Source organism: Danio rerio, chromosome 5 (genome assembly GCF_052040795.2).
Source record: "Danio rerio strain M-AB ecotype USA chromosome 5, GRCz13ab, whole genome shotgun sequence".
Classification (NCBI taxonomy): Eukaryota; Metazoa; Chordata; class Actinopteri; order Cypriniformes; family Danionidae; genus Danio; species Danio rerio.
Window position 1 is genome coordinate 76447376 of NC_141025.1, and position 23603 is coordinate 76470978.

Sequence of the window (23603 nt, forward strand, 5' to 3'; positions counted from 1 at the left end):
CAAGTAATTTATAGTATTAAAATAAAGATATTTTACCTATAATTAAGCTAGGACTTATAAAATTGGCAATTTGGCTTTAGCGTAATGTAGCAAACGTGACGTAATAGTGGCAAACGTAGCAAACATATCGTAAAAAAACAGCGTAAACAGCTGTAATGCATTTAAAAGGTGTTTAAACTTATTTAAACATATCTAATATCAATATCCCTGCTGAAAAATCCAGCTTAAACCAGCCTAGGCTGGTTGGCTGGTTTTGGCTGGTCGACCAGGCTGGTTTTAGAGGGGTTTTGGCAACTTCCAGGCTGGTTTCCAGCAATTTCCAGCCTGGTCTTAGCTGGTCAGGCTGGAAAATGACCGGCCAAATCCAGCTAAAAACAGCTTGACCAGCCTGGTTTTTTGTTTGGTTTTGGCTGGACTCTCAGCTTGGCTGGGCTGGTCAAGCTGGTTTTAGCTGGTCATCTACCAGCCTGACCAGCTAAGACCAGGCTGGAAATGGCTGGAAACCAGCCTGGAAGTGGCCAAAACCCCTCTAAAACCAGCTAAAACCAGCCAACCAGCTTAGGCTGGTTTAAGCTGGGTTTTTCAGCAGGGTATTGAGGGGAACAATGTTATTCATCATTCATTCATTTTCTTTTTCGGCTTAATCCCTTTATTGATCTGGGGTCGCCACAGCGGTATGAACCGCTAACTCATGCAGCATATGTTTTACCCTTCCAGCAGCAACTCAACACTGGGAAAGAACGATGTGTTATTGAAAGTTGCCTTTTTATTCATGCTGCCCAAAACAATAAAGGGAACACTTAACACAAAGTAGGTCCAAATGTTCCCTTTATTGTTTAAGCAGCATACTTTTCAATAAGAGATTGAAATGGACACATAATCAATACTCTACAGGTCGAGTCCTGCAGAAACTTCAGTGAATGCGCATTATGACCAGCAGGCGGCAGCAGAGAAACTCTTAAGAAAACAAACACTCTTAAGTTTCTCTTCAGGGTTTTGCGGCTAAAAAACAATGAGGTAAGATTGCTGAAATCACACAGAATGTTTGAGTTTAATTAACTCGCGAAAGTGCTCTATACTGAAGCATTGTGGTGTTTTGATAAGTGTTTTGTCGCTGTAATAAGGTTATGTAAAGCCGGTTAACTGTGTTGTCGTGCTGTATAACTGAACTTTGGCAGCGAGTCATTCATTCGTTACTGAGCGAGCTTTACACGCGCACTTGTCACTGGAAAATCGTCTTTTAATGTGAATATTTTAACAGGTGAATAAATGAATGTGCCATGCCGTTTGTGGAGTTCATCGCAGGATGGATTTCAGGTAACTTTTTGCTTTAGAACCGCCCCACATGAAAAAATACTATAGTGAATACCATGGTGTTTTTATGGTAAAGCAGTTGAATTAATCTGTTGTTGTAATTTTATAGTGGATGTTACAACAACTATTATAAACAAATGTCCAAACGCTGTATTAAATGTGCTACAACACACCGCAGTTTACTGTAGTGTAAACTAAAGCTACTTAGTGTATCAGTTCACCAGTTAATACTGCAGTATGCTGTAGCATTCATTAACACAATGTTGTAAATGCTATAATATATACAGTACAATAGACTTTACTATAGTATGGTTCAAAAACAGTTTACTGTAAATATGCTAAGTTAAAAGATATTAAGTGGCATAGCAGTATCGTGATTTTCTTTCATAAATTGATATAGCATGTAAATACCATGGTATTTAGTAGATCTGAACACTATAGCAATAACATCAAATAACCATAGTACTTTTTTTGCACATAGCGAAGGGATTTTTATTGTCCTGGACTATAATAAATGATTTACAGTTTCTGAACTATTCAGTGATTCTCAACGGGTTAATCATATATGTGTGTGTGTGTGTGTGTGTGTGTGTGTGTTAGGTGCTGTGGGTTTAGTTGTTGGACACCCTTTGGATACAGTAAAGGTAAGTCTCTCTTTAATAATAGATATACACTGACCAGCCACTTTATTAGGTACACCTTACTAGTACAGAGTTAGACTAGCTTTTGCTTTCAAAACTGCCTTAATCCTTTGTGGCATAGATTTAACAAGATACTGGAAATATTCCTCAGAGATTTTGCTCCATATTGACATGATAGCATCACACAGTTGCTGCAGATTTGTCGGCTGCACATCCATGATGTGAATCTCCTGTTTCACCACATCCCAAAGGTGCTCTATTGGATTGGTTTGATGTCTGATGGAAGTAGACATCTGCTGGAAGTAGTCTTTAGAAGATGAGTACACTGTGGTCATAAAGGGATGGACATGGTCAGCAACAATACTCAGGTAGGCTGTGGCGTTGACAATGCTCAAATAGTACTAATGGGCCCAAAGTGTGCCAAGAAAATCTCCCCCACACCATTACACCACCACCACCAGCCTGAACCGTTGAAACAAGGCAGGATGGATTCAAGCTTTCACGTTGTTGACGCAAATTCTGACCCGATCATCTGAATGTTGCAGCAGAAATGGAGACTCATCAGAGCAGGCAACGTTTCTCCAATCTTCTATTGTCCAGTTTTGGTGAGCCTGTGTGAATTGTAGCCTCAGTTTCCTTTTCTTAGCTGACAGGAGCGGCACCTGGTGTGGTCTTCTGCTGCTGTAGCCCATCCGACTCAAGGTTGGAAGTGTTGTGTGCTCCAAGATGCTCTTCTGCAGACCTCGGTTGTAACGAGTGCTTATTTGAGTTACTGTTGCCTTTTGAATCAACTGGAACCAGTCTGGCCATTCTCCTCTGACCTCTGGCATCAACAAGGCATTTGCGCCCACAGAACTGGCGCTCACTGGATATTTCCTCTTTTCAGACCATTCTCTGTAAACCCTAGAGATGGTTGTGCGTGAAAATCCCAGCAGATCAGCAGTTTCTGAAATACTCAGCCCAGCCGGTGTGGCACCAACAACCATGCCACATGCAAAGTCACCTAAATCCCCCTTCTGATGCTCAGTTTGAACTGCAGCAGATCGTCTTGACCATGTCTTGAAGCCTAGTTGCTGCCATGTGATTGGCTGATTTGTGTCAACGAGCAGTTGGACAGGTGTACCTAATAAAGTGGCCGGCTAGTGTATGTGATTTGATTATTGTCTCATGTAGTTAATGCATTTATTTTGATCATAGGTGCGCTTGCAGACCCAGTCTGTGTACGGAGGGATACTCGACTGTGTGATCAAAACGTACACACGTGAAGGAGTAAGTCTTCAAATGCAACATGGTGCAATTAGACACAAAATCTACACATTTTTTGTTTTGTTTTTGTGGACATTTTGTCATTGACATATACACACGCACACACAGTACACAATTCACTTCTGACCTGCATAAACTACGCTACTTTATTTCAATATTGGTCATTATGGTGGTACTTGGAAAGACAATTTTTTTCTGAGGTGGTACTTGGTGAAAAAGTTTGTGTACCACTGGTTTACCTGATTCAGGAATTTTTCACAGTATTTCCTATAATGTTTTTTTCTTCTGGAGAAAGTCTGATTTGCTTTATTTCGGCTAGAATGAAAGCAGCTATTAATTTTTTAGCAATATATAATATAATAATTGTCATACGATGATTTAGCTAACTGCTCTAACTTGCCTAAATAACCTAGTTAAAGGGCCATGAATCCCCCTCGTTTCAGCAGGGTGTTTTCACACCTCTACTTTGGAAGAAGTCAGAAAAGTGGGCGTGTCCAGCTCTGTTTAGGGGGGAGTGTCGGAGGAAGAAAAGAGGGATGGTGTGGGAGTGTCTATTTGGGTGCGCTGACTTTCAGAGTCAAAACACACACACACACACACACATACACACACACAGGGGACAAAGTGTGTTTACATGGACATCTGTAGTTGAATTATTTGCCAAATTATTAAATGGTGGACTTTAACTGCAGTTTGGCTCTTTCATTCAGGGAATTCATTCATGTCCCTCCCGACAAACAAGATATTTGATTCGAGGAGCTGCTCTAAGCGTGTATTTTTCATGCAATGTTTGATACCGCACGGCGAATGAGAGAAAAAAAAAACTCAGCATTTCCCGGAAACTTAGATGCACACGGCAGGTAGTGTCAGAAAGCCGCGTGTGTTATTCCGGTCACTAAATGCGGTAAAAACCCTAAACGAGGTTAAAGTTTGGTTGTGGTGCTAACATGTTTACACTCTGTGCAGTAGTTAACTTAGTTTGATACGAACAAACTGAATAAACAAAGAGCACTGATCTCTCACTTACCAAATCTGTAGAGACAGAACAATCACCAGCAACTAGAGCCGCGTCTTTATTAAGAGGAGACTACAAGCGAATCCGGATCTCAGCGTTTGCAGATGAGAACAGCTCTCAGGTAAACAATAATCCTCCTTAGACACGTAAGTGAAGTTTTTAAACTAATTTCGAGAGGAGCACGTGATATAATTGACAGCAGCTGGCCACCTATCTACACTCATTAGTTAGCCAATCAGATCTATCCTAACCCACTATAAGTAGCCTAGCTAGACATTACTCCCTTATCTTCGTTTTCCGAAGAAACAAACAACAGGTCCGCTCTAGCTTCTCCAAAAGTTACTCAAGGACAAACGGATCCTCCACATCTCCTACTATTCTTCAACTACAATACCACACCACCTTTAATACCATCGTCAGCAACTACAAAAAATGACAAAAACAACAACAACAGCGACGGCGGCTGAGATCACAACAGCATCAGCGCAGCTACATACAAGAAAGAAAGCTCCGGGCTCCCTGAAACACCAGCCCCGTCTTAACAACAACCAGCCCAGCATGAAAGTCAGCTCGAGACCGAGGCTCCAACGAGAGGCCGTAGGCCTATCCACTCCAGCCAGATCACAATGCAATCCCCAGCTCCGCTACGTACCTTCTCCAGCATCATCATGTGTCACTCATATCCAACAACGACTGTCACTGAACTCCTCCAAACTCCTAGACGCCGGGACCATAATTCAAAGCCGCTGCATTAAACCCAAAACACTTGCGAATCCACGTCTTCACCGCCACCCCCAGGACATAACACGCTCCTGCCACACCCCCTATCCTAAACAGACATTAAACCCGCAATCTCTCCGCCTCCCCGGAGAATCAAGGAAAGGATTAAAAAGCAATATTGGATTTGGACATATTGCAGCAATCATAATTCTAAACACGGATAAAACCTATCTCCCGGACAATAAAGCAACTCTTGGGAATCCCACCTCACCTCTTCCATCCTGCAGCTCCCGATTCCAGTGCACACTCCAGTCCTCCTCTTTCAGCGATCCTTACCACCTACGCACCCCGCCCCTCTACCTTGCGTATCATTGCTTTTTCCCCCTCTCATTTTTACAAGCTCGAAGCTACTGCTGATTATTTTCTATTATAGAATAGAAATTACTTGTCGACTTTTGTCAATATGTTTATGCTTTTACTGAATTACGTTTGTAACTGACCTAATTTTCTGAATTTCTCATTCCAGGTTTCGTCTACTGAAGCACAGCCGATCTCGGCGCTCCCTTCCCACAACCTCACTAGCCGTCCACCAACACTACACCAGAAATCACAGAGCAATTCCCTGTTAAGCACATCCATACCAGCCCTACTGAAATGGACATTAGAACGTTTCTAAAAACGTCTAATAACGGCTCTTTCATCTCCTCATAATTCTGCCTTTTTCAGCTTTAACAGCATGATTCTACCTGATGCTTAAATTATCACGTTATAAACCAAGCAATCTCTCTAATCTAGACGGCTGCAGCGCTCGGTTGCAATCAACATTACACCCGCCACCCGATTTCTGGCAATCGGAGGTCACAATTACATTTCGTAGTCCGTTTAACATTCGGATGCAAAAGTAGCCCACACATTTATGCTTAAAAACGATCCGCTGGATTTCGCCAATAACTACGGTGTTTGCACGTAATTCACCTACAAGTTCCCGTTTCTCTCTCCCTAATATCCCCCAACTAGTGACCGGTTTTCTAATATTTGCATTCTCATTGCGGAAGAACCTCCGGCTTAAGCACTTCTATAGAATTCTTAAGCATCAATTTGGAGTGATAGAATTTCAAGCATTAATAAGCTACTTGAATAAATCGACAATCAGTCCCCTTTTATATTCTGGAAGAAAATATCACGCTATGCATAAACTGCTCTCCATCTAGAACATCAAACACACATGCGCATTATCCCGCAGGGATGCCTTTTCGTCACTCACCTACTTCATCTCGCAGCAGCAATCTCCGGAATAGAAGAGAAATGATCTAAATCCGATCTTGGCCGTAACAAACTCTGCCTGAAGGGCGTCGCGCACCAGAGGCGCCGACGGCGCGGTGACGCGACGCACTTACGACAGAGAATAGTAGATTAATGCACACCAGACTCAAGCATTCATACTTTATCAAATAAACTCATCAATTATACAAATAGCGCTCCGCGGCGCGGCAGAATACGAAGTGTCATGAATTGTGGCTGGGCACTACGGACAGCCGCATTGACTTCCTTATTATTTATTTCCTTCCTGTGAAAGTCTATGGTTACAGGTTTTCAGCCTTCTTCAAAATGTTGTCTTTAGCGTTTAACACGGGAGTCACTAACCTCTGAAACTAAGAGCTACTTAGGGCACCGATTAACGTGGAGGGCTACCAGTTGGATAAACACTTCTCAAATAACAAATTGCTCAATTTACTTATAATTATAATTTAAGTTTTTGGTTATTTTTAATAATGAATAACATTCATCCAGGTGTAGTCACTGATCATGTTATGATTCTCTCAAAGTTACCAACAATGATTTAACAGGGTAGGAAATACCCCGTAATTAATATATCAACGTGCAACACTATTTTATTTATCTTTGCAAATATTTACATTTTTAAATGATTACTTCTATATTAGAGAAAGCTTACTTGTAAGTGGTGTTATGGTGAGCTATTTTAGAACAGGCCTGTGAGCATCACACGAGAGCCTCGTGAGCTATCTGGTGCCCATCGGTACCATATTTGGTGACTCCTGGTTTAACAGAAATGAAATTCATAAAGGTTCGTAACCATCAGGTAGCGCTTAAAGCATGCGACCTGCTTATGCTTCCTTCCTTAAGCGCTGGAATAGAAGCCATTCATTTATTAGCTATCCAATTTCATCCTCAGTATATGCTTTTTACACAGATGCTGCCCCCTTCGTGGGGTATATTATCGGGGCCCCCAATGCGCTTCTAACGGGCAATATAGTCAATACATTCTGAAAAAAAAAAAAAAAAAAAAAAAAAAAAAAATACTGCTGTACATGTTCCTAGTTGCATAGGAAATCGCTGACTCTCTTTTGCTTTATTTTCAGAAACTGGTATCAGAAGCAGAGCCGCAGCTGACTCCATCTCTCCTTTTAAGATGATAATCCCATAACCACAGCATACACAATTTGCGTCTGCATTCATTTATACATTTTAAGTTACCCCAGAACACTTCATCAGTTTCTCACTGCTCAACACATCCACACATTCCGTTCAATAACATTTTTGGTTTCATAACACCTTAAAGTCATAGGACCATTCAGGCTTCCCACCAGATTCATAATCCAGTCACTCATTCAGAATTGGAGCCACCACCACAGCAGCACACAAGGGCTATCGTAACAACACATACAAACACTAGGAAAGTAGTCTCCCGACGCCTTCAAATCTTATATCTGACTCAGCCACAGCCATCTCAGGGAAGCTCAGAGGACCCTCACCAGCAGATGCAGTAATCCCAGCGGCCAAGGGCATGGGCCTAGTCCAGGGAGAGAATACGACCCAACCATACCAGCTTCCCGAGGGCAGAGGAACTACCCAGTCTCCCAAGGGCGCGGGCATGACCCAGCCATCTAGCTTCCTTTCTTCCTTCCAGCTGATTTGCACTCAGCCTTCTCCCCCTGTTCACTCACCTAACTCCAGTAGGAGTTCTCTCCCTGCCCAGGCCCCCTTGTCACCCCCGCCCCCCCCGGCCGCTGCCACAGAAGTTTTCACTGCCCCCCAACTTTTCTAACTTCTGTAGGACCCCGCCCCCCCCATGGCTCTGGCCCCCGCAGGGGCGTTACCCCGAGCTTCGATTCCCGCAGGAATCATCTCACTGCCCTGGCCTTAGCTTTTTATATTATGTCATTCCATAATGACATATAGTATAGCACTATTTATTTTTCTCTCTGTTTGATTTTATTTATATAAATTTATATCTATATGCACCCACGCATATAAATATGAATTTATATATAGTGCTGTCACCCTCACGCTCTGTTCCCGCAGGAACACCCCCAGAGCACCTATACCGCCCGTCACCCTCCAGTAAGAAGTCTTCACCTCCCCCTCATCTTTCCCGACTCCTACTGGAGCAGCTAAATAGCTCACCCAACCCCGAGCTGTGACACGAGTCATGTCACCGACCCTCCCCGGCCCTAGCTTTTATTTATGTTTATTTTTGTTTATTTCTCACACTTATCTTTTATTTTTTAAATTTATTTATATATATGTATATATATATGCACCCACGCATATAAATATATATTTATATATAGTGCTGTCACCCTCAAGCTCTAACTCCCGCGGAGTTAATCCCGAGCACCGGACCCCCACAGGGGTCATCGCCCAACTGCCTTTTCCCCCTTCAGCTGGGGCTTCACCGACCATTCCTTTTCCCGACTCCAGCTGGAGATGGCACATACAGCTCTCTCTCCCGCAGGAGAGCCAAGAGCTTCGACTCTCGCAAGAGTCAGTAAAAACGCCCCCCCAAGGCCCTAGATTACCCCATTATATATTTATATATCTATATGTTTCATATAAATATATAATTATATATAGTGCTGCCACCTCCCAGCTCAATCTCCGCAAGGAGTGTTCCTCGAGCAAATTACTCCTTTGGAGTCCCCGCCCCCCCTGCCCCCCTTCACCCCCCTCTCCAGCCGGAGTCCTTCACTCCCCTTCCCTTGTAATGACTCCAGCAGGATTCCCGCCCACCCCATGGCTCTGACCCCCGCAGGGGTCTCCCCGAGTCTCTACTCCAGCAGGAGTATTCACAGCCCAAGCCAACTCTGCTCGGGTTCCCGCAGGAACCTGTTTCACCCTTTGCTCCAAAGGAGCCCTCTTTACCTTTTCTTTTTCAAATAACTATATCCAGCAGCCGGATATAGCATTTCAAGCCTTTTGGGGAGTTTCTTCGAATACACGGCTGCTGTCCCGAGCTTCATGCATTTGGGGAGCTCTCGAGAACCACCTGATCTCGTACTCCCCTCACATGCTCTATGGACCTGGCGGGAGCCCTGGGCTCAACTATCTCCGAGCTCAGGGTTCTCTCCCGGGACAGCATGCCAAACCTGCTTACAGCTGTCAAGCAATATCTAAGTGTGAACTCTTGAAGTGAAGTTTTTAAACTAATTTCGAGAGGAGCACGTGATATAATTGACAGCAGCTGGCCACCTATCTACACTCATTAGTTAGCCAATCAGATCTATCCTAACCCACTATAAGTAGCCTAGCTAGACATTACTCCCTTATCTTCGTTTTCCGAAGAAACCCCCCATCCACCCCTTTCTCCTCCTTTTCTCCTTTACAAAAAGGGGAGCTCTCGAGAACCACCTGATCTCGTACTCCCCTCACATGCTCTATGGACCTGGCGGGAGCCCTGGGCTCAACTATCTCCGAGCTCAGGGTTCTCTCCCGGGACAGCATGCCAAACCTGCTTACAGCTGTCAAGCAATATCTAAGTGTGAACTCTTGAAGTTATTGTTGTTGAGCGTCGCGTACACTGTTAATCCACACGTGACTCCAGCTGAGCTCTCACAGAGAGAAAATGAAAACAAAACTTCACTGCAGCAAACTATAAAAGCAACACTTCACGCTTGTTTTGCCAACTCAATGTGGCGTCTCTGTCATATAAACACTGTGACAGTAAGGGTGTCACGATCCTCCAAATCCTCGATTCGATTACATTTTCGATTCTAAAGGCACGATTCGATTCAATTTTCGATTATGAATAATTAATTAATTAATGACCAATTAATTATTTGTAGCCTACCGTTTAAACTACCTGACCTGCATGGTCTTTGTTTTACCCATAAACAAATCATACAGTAAATGAATAAAGGCAAGATACACACATAATTACCACCTGTCAATCACTTTTTTCTGCGGGACTCGTGAATAGGCAGTGATCTGTGTCGTTATAATGGCGCCGGTAAAAAAAGACGCACAACCAACAGGAACCAGCCAACAGTATCTGAGGTGTTCGCTAAAAAGACTAAGTACAAGTGAATGAAAGATTGAAGCAGTCCTCTGACTGCCTGGACCTGCTGTCTCGAGCGCATGGCTGTGTGTGTGCGTCTGTGTCTGTGTGGTCACTTGATGTGCATTTTCAGAGGTAGAGAGGAAGGAGGGCTGCTCAGAAATGCTACACGCCACTGTGGATGTCAAATCGTTGTCGTTCTAAAATGCCATTTAAAAACAAAGACAGTGTAAACAGGGCCTGAGTGTGAACTTTTCGCGAGCGGATTTGCAACGTGGGCGGGCGGAGGATCGCGATGCCGGTGTTGTCTATCAGACAAACCGTACGTAATACGTAAATAGCAGAGCTTGCAAAACTGTGTTTTTTTTTGTCGACAACATGAACGTTGTCAACATAACTCACTGGAAATCCAAAATGCTTCCACACCGGCGACTTCATTGAAAGAGGAGAGGGTTTAAGTTCTGTCGACGGGTCTCCTGCGTCTGCAGTTTAACAAGCTCTTCAACAAGCCTGTTTTTTTCCCGCTTGGCAAGACAAGCTGACGTGACATGGGGGCGTGGCAGCATCGACGATTCTATTTTTTGATTCGATAATCGAAATTGAGCATAAATTTCGATCGATTTCGATTAAAAATCGAAATCGTGAGACCACTATGTGACAGTAATGAATATTAATGAAGTTGCACAATAGAGCGCGCTGATTGGTTAGAACCAAGCCTTACTCATGCATTAATGCATCACACTGTAAGACGTAATAAGACTCACTCTGGCACAGTCGTCCAGTCTGCACGCTGGAATACACGCTATTATGTCATGACCGTGACGCAGCTTCAAAAATTCGTTTCAAACCGGAAGTACGAATTTGCTTGAAATAACGCAAAAACAACCAATTTACAGTTTTTAGTAAAATATAGGTGTCCTAATAGTGTTTATAGCAGTGTGGGACACATATACGACTGTCAACAGCTCAAAACATGTGTTTTGGTGTTTCGTGACCCTTTAAGCCTTTAAATGTCACTTTAATCTGAATGCTAGTATCTTGAAAAACATCTAGGCCCAGTTTCACAAACAGGGCTTAGATTAAGCCAGGACTAGGCCTTAGTTAAATTAGGCTATTTAAGCCACATTTATAAAAATGGCCTCAGAAAAATCTACTACTGGTGTGCACCTGGTGATAAAATATGACACTGGCATATTTTAAGACATTTCACCGCAAGTTATTTTGAGTTCATACAGCTCAAACATGCAATTTAATCTTGACTAGCCTTAAACCTTGTTTGTGAAACCGGGGGTTAGTCAAATATGAAGTGCTGTCATCATGCCAAAGATAAATAGCTCAGTTATTAATGGATTGTTAAAACTATAATGTTTAGAAATGTGTTGCCTCTCTATTCTCCAGTTGCATGGCTTTTTTAAGGGCATGTCCTTTCCTGTGCTTTCGGTTGCCGTCAGCAATGCTGTGGCATTCGGATCCTACAGTAACGCCCTGGATTACCTGACCCAGTCCCACCACATCGACCACAGCCAGCGCTCTCCGCTCTCTCACGTCTTCATGGCCGGCTGTTTCTCAGGTCTAGCACAGGTACGTCTTCGAGTCAGGACTGCAAAACTGCCAAAACACTTTGCATGTTGCTAACCGGTGCTGTTTTGCAGTTATTCGTAACCGCTCCGATAGACCTGGTCAAAGTGCGTCTGCAGAACCAGACCAGAAGCAGATCGGCTGGGAACAAATACAGAGGGCCATTACACTGCGTCGCTGTGATCGTCAGAGAGGACGGGCTGAAAGGGCTATTTAGGGGATTCTGGGCTCTTGCTCTTCGAGACGTGCCTTGTTATGGACTTTACTTCCTGCCATACGAGTTCACCTTAAGGATGATGACAGAAAAAGGGAAGCAGCCAGGTGAGCAGACTTCATGGGAGATCTTCAGAGGCAAAACAAGATTTGTTCTGACTTTTCGCCAGTCTTTAAGTAGGCTTTAAGCTTTAAGTAGGAAAAACTCATTTTTGGGTAAGATGCTAACGGACTAATCTAATTCAATGATCTATGCTAAGCTAAGCTAAAAGTGCTTCCGCCAGATCTGGAGAGCAACTAAATGAATTTGGAAATGCTAAAACTCATCTCTTTAATGCCTAGTTCAGACTGCGTGATTTTAGCCCCGATTTTGGCTCGCCGACAGGTTTTGAGAAATCGCCGACAAATGCCTGAAATCACAGGCAAATCGCTGCTCGTGCACGTGAGTGACAATCACACAGTGTGAACTATCAAAGACGCGTTCTGAGAGAATCGCCGATGAGTTGCAGACGCCTGTGAGATATTTGGCGTGCTGAATATCTGGAGCTGTCGGTGATTCAAATCATGCTGTGTGAATTGAGTTTTGACTAAAAATAACATCAGCCATCGCCTACAGCCAATGAGAGAGCGGCATTCACTTGCGTGTGCGTGTGTGTGTACCTGCTGCAGGCCAGCGGGAGGCTGGGGGAGAAGTTAAAAGCGCACATTTTCGGTTTATTTGGACCCACGAAATGGAGGAAAAACTAGTGGAGGTTTGACAGGACTCAGGGGCAACCGTGTGTGTTTGACGTTTCATACAGAAAGAAATTAGTTTATTATCAACGTTGAGGAGAAATGGCTAATTCCCTTTAAACCCAGGTGAGCAAATATGTACATGTTCTACCCCATTAAAGGCTTCTTTCTCATTATGTAGTTAATAACAAAAGATATACGACGTGTTTTTGGCTATGAGACGCAGTTTGGACGAAGTTGTCGGCGATTCTCCCTATAGTAAAGTCATGCAATGTGAATGTCCATGTCGCCGAACCATCTTGCAGTGTTAACAAAGCAGCGACGAAACGCTAGCCCAGATAGTCAAGCAGTGTGAAAACACCTGTGACACGACTAGTTTGAAAATCATGCAGTCTGAACTCGGCATAACTGTTTGATCAAAAGTTTTCACCCCTTACATCACAGGTGTCAAATGCAGATCCTGGAGAGCCACAACTCTGCAGTTTAGTTCCAACCCTGCTCCAACACCCCCACCTGTAGGTTTCAGACAAAACTCCAGGACTTATTGCGATTGATCAGGTGTGTTCAATTAGGGTTGGAACCAAACTGTGCAGAGCTGCGACCCTCTAGGAACTGGATTTGACACCTGTGATCCAAGGGGTGAAAACCTCTGATCAAAACAGTTAAAGAGATGAGTTTTAGCATTTCCTAATTCATTTAGTTGCTCTCCAGGTCTGGCGGGAGCACTTTTAGCTTAGCTTAGCATAGATCATTGAATTAGATTAGTCCGTTAGCATCTTACTCAAAAACTTGTTTTTCCTACTTGAAGCTTCTGTCGTTATGCTGTGACTGTGGGAAAATAAAAAGTTGCTATTTTCTAGGCTGATATGGCTAGAGGAACTGTACTTTCACTCTTTTGCTGCTGTACCATGGCTGCAGTAGGCACAATTATAATACACAGTACTGTTACCTAGCTTGGGAGCTATTTTCAGGCTCTGTGATATATCATTGCAGCCATGGTACAGCGGCATGGTAACTACAAAAGAGTCTGCTTTTTTTTTTTTGGAGTGAAATGCTAATGGTCTAATCTAATTCAATGATCTGTGCTAAGGTAAAACCTTGACTCTTCTGTAGTTGTGTACAAAGACTGACAGAAAATGAAAGTTGTATACTTTCATTCTGGCATAATAAGAAAGTTTGAAATAATAAGGAACTTTGCTGTCGTATCATGGCTTCTGCAGTGCAATGATATTACACAGTGATTGAAAATAGCCCCCAGCTGGTGTGTAACATCACTGCTCCTTCTACAGCAACAGAGTTCCCTGATTATTATGCCAGAATGAGAGTATAGCTAGCTCCCAGCCATATCAGCCTAAAAAATAGCAACTTTTCATCAGTTTTGCCAACTTATATTTATATTTAGTGACCTTTTAGACACCCAAAAAAGCGACTAGCGACTTTTTTTTTTTTGTGTGTTACTGGAGATTTTTTATAGATTCTCATCTGTATGTACTGTACCGTTCCTACTCTTCTCTTTTAGCATGGAAATTATGTTTCATTCACAATTTCTCCCCGCACAAAGTGAAGCTATTGAACAACGAAAGCATCTTAGTTAAGTTTTCTCATGACAAATATAGCAGAATTTATAGGCAATTTAATTATTTTATTGTGTAAATATTAAATTCACAAATATAAATTTTGCAGAAATTTTGTTTGTAAATATTATTTAATTTGATAATTTGCCTCTGTACTGTTTTTTATTATCTTATTTTATTATTATTAATTTTACTTGTTTATTAGTGTATTTGATGACATCCATTGTTATGGTTAATATGTCTATATTTTTAAAACACAATTTAAAAAAAAATAATAAATAAATAAATAAAAAAAGCATGACACCAAAAAAATGCAATCAACAACATTTAGCGACTTAGCGCTTTTTTATTGAAAATAGTTGGCAACACTGCTTTTCATTTTCTATTAGTCCACAAATGCAACTACAGAAGAGTTATCAAATTTTTTTTTATTATTGTTATCTGGGACAGATGCTAATGGTCTACTCTCATCTCTTTAACATGCTCCCATCAGACCTGAAGATTGACTGATTGGATTCAATAATAGTAAAACTCACCTGTTTACTCTTGCTTTTTCCATAGACTGTAAAATATATGGACGTAGTATCCGTGACATCACCCATAGGTTTCTAAAGAGCGCAAAAGAAGCCACAAGTAGGCGCGGCCAACCGTCGCCATTTTGTTCGTGCGTCATCACACTCACGGCGGGATACCAAACAAGGGCAAAGAGGCGGAGAGTGAGCGGAGCTACAGACACCTGCTGCATTTAGCTTGGACCTGGTTCAGACACACTTTACTTTGGGAGAAATGCTTAATACTTTATCACCTGCGACTCGTTTGTATTCTGACCACTTGTGCTTGGTTGTACACTATATCAATAAAGAGTTTAGACTTTTAAAAACACTGCTGTAATACATTGAGCCACTAAACATTGTTCTTATGACGTTTTTCAACAGGAGGAAAACGCGAATTACTTCCAAACACTTCAGATATAGTCTGTGTTAGTTAATGTAAGACTATTGATGAAATCCAGCATAACACTGTATGACAACGCTTCAGATGACTGTTCTAGAGCCTACAGCTAATCAATCTGACAGATTCTGAAGTGCATTACAGCTCTAAATATAAATATAAACGATAAATGATCTTAAATAAAACAAATACATGTATAGAGATGGTATATAAGTATATAACTTTACTCACATGGGAAACGGAGGCCACGTGAATGGTTTGTGAGCACAATTAAGTTCACTCAGCATGCCATCTAATAATTGTAGGAAACAAGTCCAAAAGGCAGTTGACTGTGTAAAGCCACATAAAACAACACAGAAATATGATAAATATGCCGAGTTCAATGTCTAATTTGCAGGATTCAGCTGAGGTGACGTGAAGGCGACCAACGAGACCTAGCTGTCAATCAAGTGGCCACGCCCTTAATTATGCAAACTTAATATAAAGGAAACGGATGAGTTATAAAAATATTCACCCCCCTCACAGTTGTCATGAAGGGTGATATTACCTGTATTAACCAAAATCTTTTTTTGTACCAGGCTGTAAACACCTTTTTTTCTGCTGTAAAGTTGGCCATTCTAACAGTGGGCTCAATTGAAATTTGCTCTATTTTGGAGCCAGGAGCGGCTAAGACTAGCGGCATTTCGGATGAGTTGCAGTTTTAGTTACTTCCGTATTGGCTTCCTGAGGGAGAGCGGGAGGATGCCGCTTGGCTTTTTCCCCTAAAAAGTGAGTGTTCCTTTAAAAGTTCTGATCTTTCTCTAATATCACCCACAGGTCACTGTGCTGTGCTGGCGGCCGGCGGTGTTGCTGGTGTGATCACGTGGGCCTGCGCGACCCCTATGGATGTGGTGAAAGCTCGACTGCAGATGTCCGGCGGTGGCGGTCGGGTCTACAGCGGCGTGCTGAACTGCATTACTGTGAGTGTTCGTGAGGAGGGCATGCGCGTCTTCTTCAAAGGTCTTCTCCTCAACAGCGTGAGAGCTTTCCCCGTCAATGCCGTGACCTTCCTCAGCTACGAGATGATTCTGAGAGCCTGTGTGGACTGAGCACTGCAGGGCTGGTGGCATCTTGAAGACCAAAACATCGGTGGGGTATTTGAGTTTTTGATCAAATGCCTGAAATTAGGTTTATGCATCATTAGCGATGTTTCCATCCACCTATTTTAATGCACATTTTGGACACGCGTATGAAAAAATGGTTGATGGAAAATGCACATAAACAACATATACACCAGACATAAGGTTGGCTAGGACCAACACACACTCACGTTCATGTCATCGTTAGTAAATCCCAACGTGAGCGTGAAATCTGGCGTACACAACGTTTTTGTGCGTACGCATCGTTAATACATGGGGCCCTAGGTGTAAACAGCCCCTTCAAGATGCATGGAGCAAGTTTTTGAGCAATGTTGCATGGCTTTCTTCTAGAGCTGCACAATTCTGGCTAAAATGAGAATCGCAATTTTTTTATTTATTTATTTTATTTTATTATTTTTTTGCTCAAAATAAAGATCACGATTTTCGCACGATTCTGTAGATATAAAATGAAGGTATGGTAAAAACAAACATATGGCACAACATCAATAATAATATTATGAGAAGGTCCACTGGTTTTTATAAGTAATTCTATTTTACTTATAATAATTCTGATGTTGAATTATTATGTTTGAGATATACGCTTGCAATCTGTCATATTAGACAAATTTATTCACTGGTAAAATCAGACATTTGCCATTATCAGATTATATTCAACAATATATAGGCTAGAGTAGTTATACCAGTGGCGTAGCGGACGGGCCCGCAGGGGGGCCCCGCGTGATTAGGGGGCCCCGCGTCGTCGTGATTTTCAATAAACTGTTGGGAACAACTGTGGTCGGAACCAAAGTTCACAGGTCTGTGTTCTCTGAACACCTCTCAAGCGGTGGACTACTTCATTCTGATTGCTTGCCGCCAATGTTGCCAACTTAGCGATTTTTTTCACTAGATTTAGCGACTTTTCAGACCCCCCTAGCGACAAATCTAGCGACTTTTTTTGTGTGTTATTGGAGATTGTTTTTAGACTGTCATTTGTCCATACTGTACCGTCCCTACTCTTCTCAACGAGCTGCGTGTGATGCCGCCGGCCCCTCCCCCGCCTCACAGCACTGACAGGCGGCCCAGTACAGCAGCCCAGTACAGCAGCCTCTCCCACCTGCAGCCCGAGAGCAGATCACCCCTCTGCGTACCGACGACAAATGATTTAGCACAGGCAGTGTGAAGGTATTTCCCTTGTACAGTCTAACCGATCTACTTCTACTTTATTTTAACAATTTATTTGGACCGTTTATTCTTTTCTTGCTCACAATCACAGATATTTTAGTGACAGTTTCTGAACTTGTCTGAGTTTAATACATGTGAGAGATTACTGCACATTCACTACACATCTATAATGACATACTGTATTCAAACAGCAATAAATTTAGTTAAATAAACATGCTTATATAAAGTGTAGTGCAATTATAAATACCCCTTTATTAACCATAGGCTGTTAAACAGAAACGGTAGAACGTGATGACGTCAGTGATATGCAAATTGACGTATGACGTATCCCCCCCCCCCCCCCCTTCATCAGGGGGCCCCGTCAGTGATCCCTGCAGGGGGGCCTCCGCATTTTTATAGTTAGAGTTATACTGACACTGTAAACATTTATTTTCATGCACAACTGAGGGTTCGCCATGAAAAAAAAACATCAAATGCTTGCCGTAATCATAACTCTAAAATGCGATATGATCATTTAAATGAAGTGCACACTTTCGGTTTCATTATGACTGCTAAGTTCTTGTTCATACTTCGCGCGTGGCTCCCAAACGATCACTCTGTGCCACAAACTGAATATTATTTACAACTGTATTACCTGTTACTCGCAACATATGCAGGTTCTGTTCACTAAAGTAGGCGCACGCGCATCTATCATTAAGTAGAGTGCGCGCGCCTTCTCTGTGATAACAGCTCATGGTCAGCAGCTCGTCACGTGTGATTTCCCGGCCGCGAAAACATCATTATATGAAGACAAAAATGACATTTTAGGTAAATTACACCTTATAAATACAGTATGTGACTCATTCAACATCATTTGGAGGTGTCAATGTCGCTGAGCAACGTATGTGAAAAGACTCGTGCAGCCGCATTTGCTTCTCTCCTGAACTTGAACATATGATTGACAGAATTGTACAAATGCTAGATTAAGATCGTCTAGACCAGGGGTCTCAAACTCAATTTACCTGGGGGCCGCAGGAGGCAAAGTCTGGGCCGCATAAGGGATTTCACACAAAAAAAGTCCTCAAATGTCATTATTAACAGTTTTAATTATTTCTTCTGAACATGAAGTGTCCTGAACATTAATAAACATTGAGTGAAGATTATGAACAGTTCTTCTGAACATGGCATCTTTTGCCTACTTCTTACTGCCAGAGACTTGACAGCGCTTCTTCTCACAAATCTGAACCACATTTGGCTTTAGAGCGGAAGCAGTTGAGACCCTCAGTATGGCTTGAAGATGATCATCATTAAGTCTAGACCTGTCTAGACTCACTCAAAACTTCCATTCCCTCACCTAAAAAAAAGGCGTATATATGTATAAATAAAACATCCCCACCCCACTCCAGTCACGTCAGTCTGTACCAGTCTGTATCTACCTATAATATATATAAGATGCAGGCTGTAGCTAAGTAGGTGGCAGGCTGCAGATAGGTAGCTAAGTGGCAGGCAGGGGCGGGAACAGCTTACCTTGGTTCTGGCCGGCGCAAGTTCCCTCCTAAAGCCTGGTTTATACTTCTGCGTCAAGTGACCGGCTCAACTCACGGCGCAGGCAACGCGCGTGGCTGTGGATTTATACTTCTGCGCGCTGTCTCCGTTGGTCTGCATTAACACTTCCGAAACGCTAGTGGGCAGTGAGGTGTAAATGTTCCTCTGTGTCGAGTTTCTTCGCTTCTGTTTTGCTTTTCCTGAACACTTCCTGGATGTACAAGTGACTCAAACTCGCTCATTTTGAGGCAGGAACCGGCGGACGTGCAACAACTTTAACCATGAGGTAAACACAGAGCAAAACTTTCCATCTGGAGCTCCTTCACGGGACTCCACACTTGTAAACAATCGCTCGCGCCATTCGCGCGGCTCTCGGTCCCGCCCAGACTCGTCGACGCTAGCAAGCCGACCAATCACAGAGCTTGCACTACGCGTTATTGCGACGTGTAGTTACAATTCTTGAGAGGTGCACGTCAGTGACGGCGATGGCCACGGCGAAGGGCTATGCGTCAGCGCCGTAGCCTACGCCGGTGTTTGACGCAGAAGTATAAATCAGCCTTTAACACTTCCCGCCCGTCACAGCGTCTAACAAAGGGGCGGGGTGCTTGGTGACGTCACCGGCATCCCCGCCCCTTTGTTTAACCGGCGGGCGGGGAATGCCAGTGACCGCTGTGTACGGATAGAATCAGCGGAGCTGGGAGCGCTCTCTCTCCCCGCTCCGCTGATTTTGTCAGTGTACAGCGGTCGGCGCGGGCCACAAAATATTGTACTGAGGGCCGCAAATGGCCCACGAGTTTGAGACCCCTGGTCTAGAGGGTCGAATCGAGATCGCGATCTTTTAACGATTAATTGTGCAGCTCTACTTTCTTCCTATTGAAAATGACGGCAGCATTGCTTTAAAAGTTGTTTGACGTATCCTCACCTTCACTCATCACTGCAGCGCTCTATTAGAGCCACAAAATAAGCTATCGACTTCATAACATCCCAGTAACTTGAATCTCTTTGTACTGTTGACTGATTCATTCAGCATATCTTTAGGTTACACCATTCACATGAAGCTAGTGAGCAGTAATGTCATGTTGTTGCTAATGTTAGTTACATTTACACAGCACTTTAACATCCAATCATTCCAGTAGGATTTTAAGGGGGATAGTTCACCCAAAAATTAAAATATGCATCATTTACTCATCTTCCACTCGCTTTAACCTGCTTAAATGTCATTTTCCTGCTGAACAAAACAAAAGGTAAGATATTTATAAGAATGTTGGGAAAAAAAACACCCATCGACTTCCATTTATATTGATACACCTTAATAAAATGGGAATGGTTGTTGCTAGAGCGGATACGTTTGCGGCCGGAAGTTAACGAGAAATATTTCTATTATTTATTACATTTCTCATTTGTTGTATTTTATTAACGTCTACCCCCACCCCAACCCTAAACCCAACCGTCACAGTAATGTAAAAACTGTATTTGTACCGAGTTTTAGTTATGTTATCTATTAAATTACCCAATAAAATGTATTTTTTAGGGCCTACCCCCAACCCAACCATCATAGTACTTTAAAAATATTAATTATTGTTATACAGTGTCATTAAAAAAATGCTGCTTTATTAATGTGTATATCACACTTCCGGCCGGCCGCATATCCGATCTACACTTTACCAATGGGAATGGTTGGGGATATTAACATCCTGTTTATGGCACATTAGTATATGTGAGGGGGCAAACTTTTGGCCATTTTGAAGTCGGCCATCTTGCATCCAACTTTTTTTTTTTTTTCAATAGGAAGACTGTCATGTGACACATCAAACTTATTGGGAATTTCCCAAGAAAAGCAATGGTGTGCTTGGTTTTAACGTTGCTTTATTCTTTCATGAGTTATTTACAAGTTTCTGACCACTTATAAAATGTGTTCAGTGTGCTGCCCATTGTGTTGGATTGTCAATGCAACCCTCTTCTCCCGCTCTTCACACACTGATAGCAACACCGCAGGAGAAACGCCAGCACAGGCTTCCAGTATCCACAGTTTCAGGTGCTGCACATCTTGTATCTTCACACCATAGACAATTGCCTTCAGATGACCCCAAAGATAAAAGTCTAAGGGGGTCAGATCGGGAGACCTTGTGGGCCATTCAACTGGCCAACGACGACCAGTTCACTTTTCAGGAAGCTGATCATCTAGAAATGCTCGAACCTGACACCCATAATTTGGAGGTGCACCATCTTGCTGGAAAAACTCAGGGAGCGTGCCAGCTTCAGTGCATAAAGAGGGAAACACATCATCATGTAGCAATTTCAATATCCAGCGGCCTTGAGGTTTCCATTGATGAAGAATGGCCTCACTATCTTTGTTGTCTATGGTGTGAAGATACAAGATGTGCAGCACCTGAAACTACTTGTCTACTGTATTTATCCTTCCCATTGATTATTGTAATCATGCTTATTAAAATGAGCATTTATAAGCCAATATATCAGTTATCAGCTACCAGAAATAAAGAGTTGTCACTTAGCATTCTAAAATTTGTATATGGATGAAATTAAAGATATAGATTGTACAGTATTAAGCATGATATAATACAATGATGTGTGTTGTAGTGTGTTTGACTCATTTATTGAGAGTTTTGTGTTGTTATATGATGCTATAAGATGGTTTCCCTGCATAAAATGTACTGATTATTCGACATATTGAGCCATTAAAGGCAATTTTAGGTAATAAATATCATTTAATTTACTGTAGTTGATAGGTAGTGCTGTCGCCTTACAGCAAGAAGGTCGCTGGTTTGAGCCTCGGCTGGGTCAGTTGGCGTTTCTGTGTGGAGTTTGCATGTTCTCCCTGCGTTCGCGTGGGTTTCCTCTGGGTGCTCTGGTTTCCCCCACAGTCTAAAGACATGCGGTGAATTGAGAAGGCTAAATTGTCCGTAGTGTTTGAGTGTGAGTGTGTATGGATGTTTCCCAGAAATGGGTTGCAGCTGGAAGGGCATTCGCTGCGTAAAACATATGCTGGATAAGTTGCCGGTTCATTCTGCTGTGGCGACCCCGGTTTAATAAAGGGACTAAGGCAAAAAGAATATGAATGAATAATCAGTTACCTAACATCAGAATTCTGCTGATGTTCTGGGTTGTTCATCGTTTAACAGGATTGATAAATCAACACATTTCTCTTCACATTTTCTTATATGTTTTAGATCTATTAAGTCAAATCTAAAAAAATAAAAGTCAGCGACGTTTGTTCCATCCGGTCTTTATTTCCAAAATCGTCAGGCATTCATTACAACATCTCATCTTCTTCATCTTCACATTGCAGACTTCAGTTTTCTCTTTTCGTTAAAGATACTCCAGTCAGAATCCTTTCGTTTAAAGAGATAGTTCACCCAAAAATCTCCTAATTTCCTCACGCCCAGATGCTTGTAAACATTTATGAATTGCTCTCTTCTGTTGAACACAAAACAAGATATTCTGAAGAATGTTGGGGGAAAGGTAGCAATTGACATCAATAGTGAGAACAAAACAAAAATAACTCTAAGTGGTTTTCCCAAAAATTCATTCAGGTTTTGGGGTCAAAAAGTTTGAAAAGTGATTTTTATTGACAATTTTAACAGTGTGTAGTGATATATTGTCTGGGTTTGAGTGATACAAAATTCAGGTAACACACTGTCAAAACTTACTCTCTTATTTTACAGACTTTTCAATATATATTATTATTTCTTATACAATATCTCATTCAAATGACATCAATGGTAAAAACAAAATAACAGTCAGTAAATAGCTGCTTTTCCCAACATTCATTCAGGTTTGAAACACACAGAGGATGAGTAAATGACTACAGTATTTTCACTTACTGGGTGAACTGTCCCTTTAAATCTGCTTGGTGTTCAAGTAAATCAGCCAATTTGATATGTAAGAGTCCCGGGCTGTTTTTTTAGGAGTTTGTTTAGTGGCTTCTACTTCTACCAGAGCCTGTTTCTGACCCCAACTATTGTTCAAACTCTAAATACTTTATCAGTGGCTTATGTGCTCTAACAAGCAAGGGCACGTAATAGAACATACGCCTGATAATACTCTCTGAAATGCTACTCATGTAAAATACTGCTCATTTACTTCTCAGTTGGATTGTTTTTAAGAAGCTTGTAGTGCAAGAATCCACCCCAAATGGGAATTTGCTATTAAGTTTGATGATGTCAGTGAATAAATTGCTCATTTGGATGGGTGGAAACCCATTTTTGGACCAGAACAGCCCAGTGTCCCATCACTATTGGCCTATACTAGACAAAAGCTGCGATTGGTTAGTGATTAGTAGGCCCACGTGGAATCTAGCCCATCATTGATTCTGTTTACTTACTTGTGTAAATGTGTGTAAATTTATATTTATTCAGATAATTAATTAATTACAGTAATATTATCAAATAATATGAAAATATTTAAAGTATTTATTTACTACAGTTTACTTTGATATAGCTTGTAAAGTACTATTTTCTG

The 23603-nt window shown here is 42.1% G+C and overlaps 2 protein-coding genes across 8 annotated transcripts in view; one reads left to right on the plus strand and one right to left on the minus strand.

The window, feature by feature from the left end:
- Nucleotides 1-938: 938 nt before the first annotated feature.
- slc25a45 (solute carrier family 25 member 45) lies at nt 939-22359 on the plus strand. Of its 4 annotated transcripts, none has more exons than XM_087254618.2 (8): nt 939-1017; nt 1262-1317; nt 1915-1958; nt 3153-3224; nt 11704-11833; nt 11905-12151; nt 16117-16353; nt 21511-22359. In XM_087254618.2, the coding sequence occupies exons 5-8, from the start codon at nt 11804-11806 to the stop codon at nt 21660-21662; spliced, it is 666 nt and encodes a 221-aa protein (XP_087110744.1). In that variant the 5' UTR covers nt 939-1017; nt 1262-1317; nt 1915-1958; nt 3153-3224; nt 11704-11803; the 3' UTR covers nt 21663-22359. The 4 variants fall into 4 exon arrangements, with proteins under 4 accessions (XP_087110744.1, XP_087110742.1, XP_087110743.1 ...); XM_087254616.1 differs by having other exon boundaries at nt 11651-11833; nt 21511-21859; XM_087254617.1 differs by having other exon boundaries at nt 11651-11833; nt 16117-21143; nt 21511-21718.
- ganaba (glucosidase II alpha subunit a) overlaps nt 22353-23603 on the minus strand; it is a 41731-nt gene continuing 40480 nt past the window's right edge. For all 4 annotated transcript variants that reach the window (XM_087250946.1, XM_087250944.1, XM_087250945.1 and 1 more), the window contains one exon: nt 22353-22559. In XM_087250946.1, the coding sequence (XP_087107072.1) occupies nt 22421-22559 (139 nt within the window). In that variant the 3' untranslated portion in view covers nt 22353-22420. The remainder of the gene's footprint in view (nt 22560-23603) is intronic.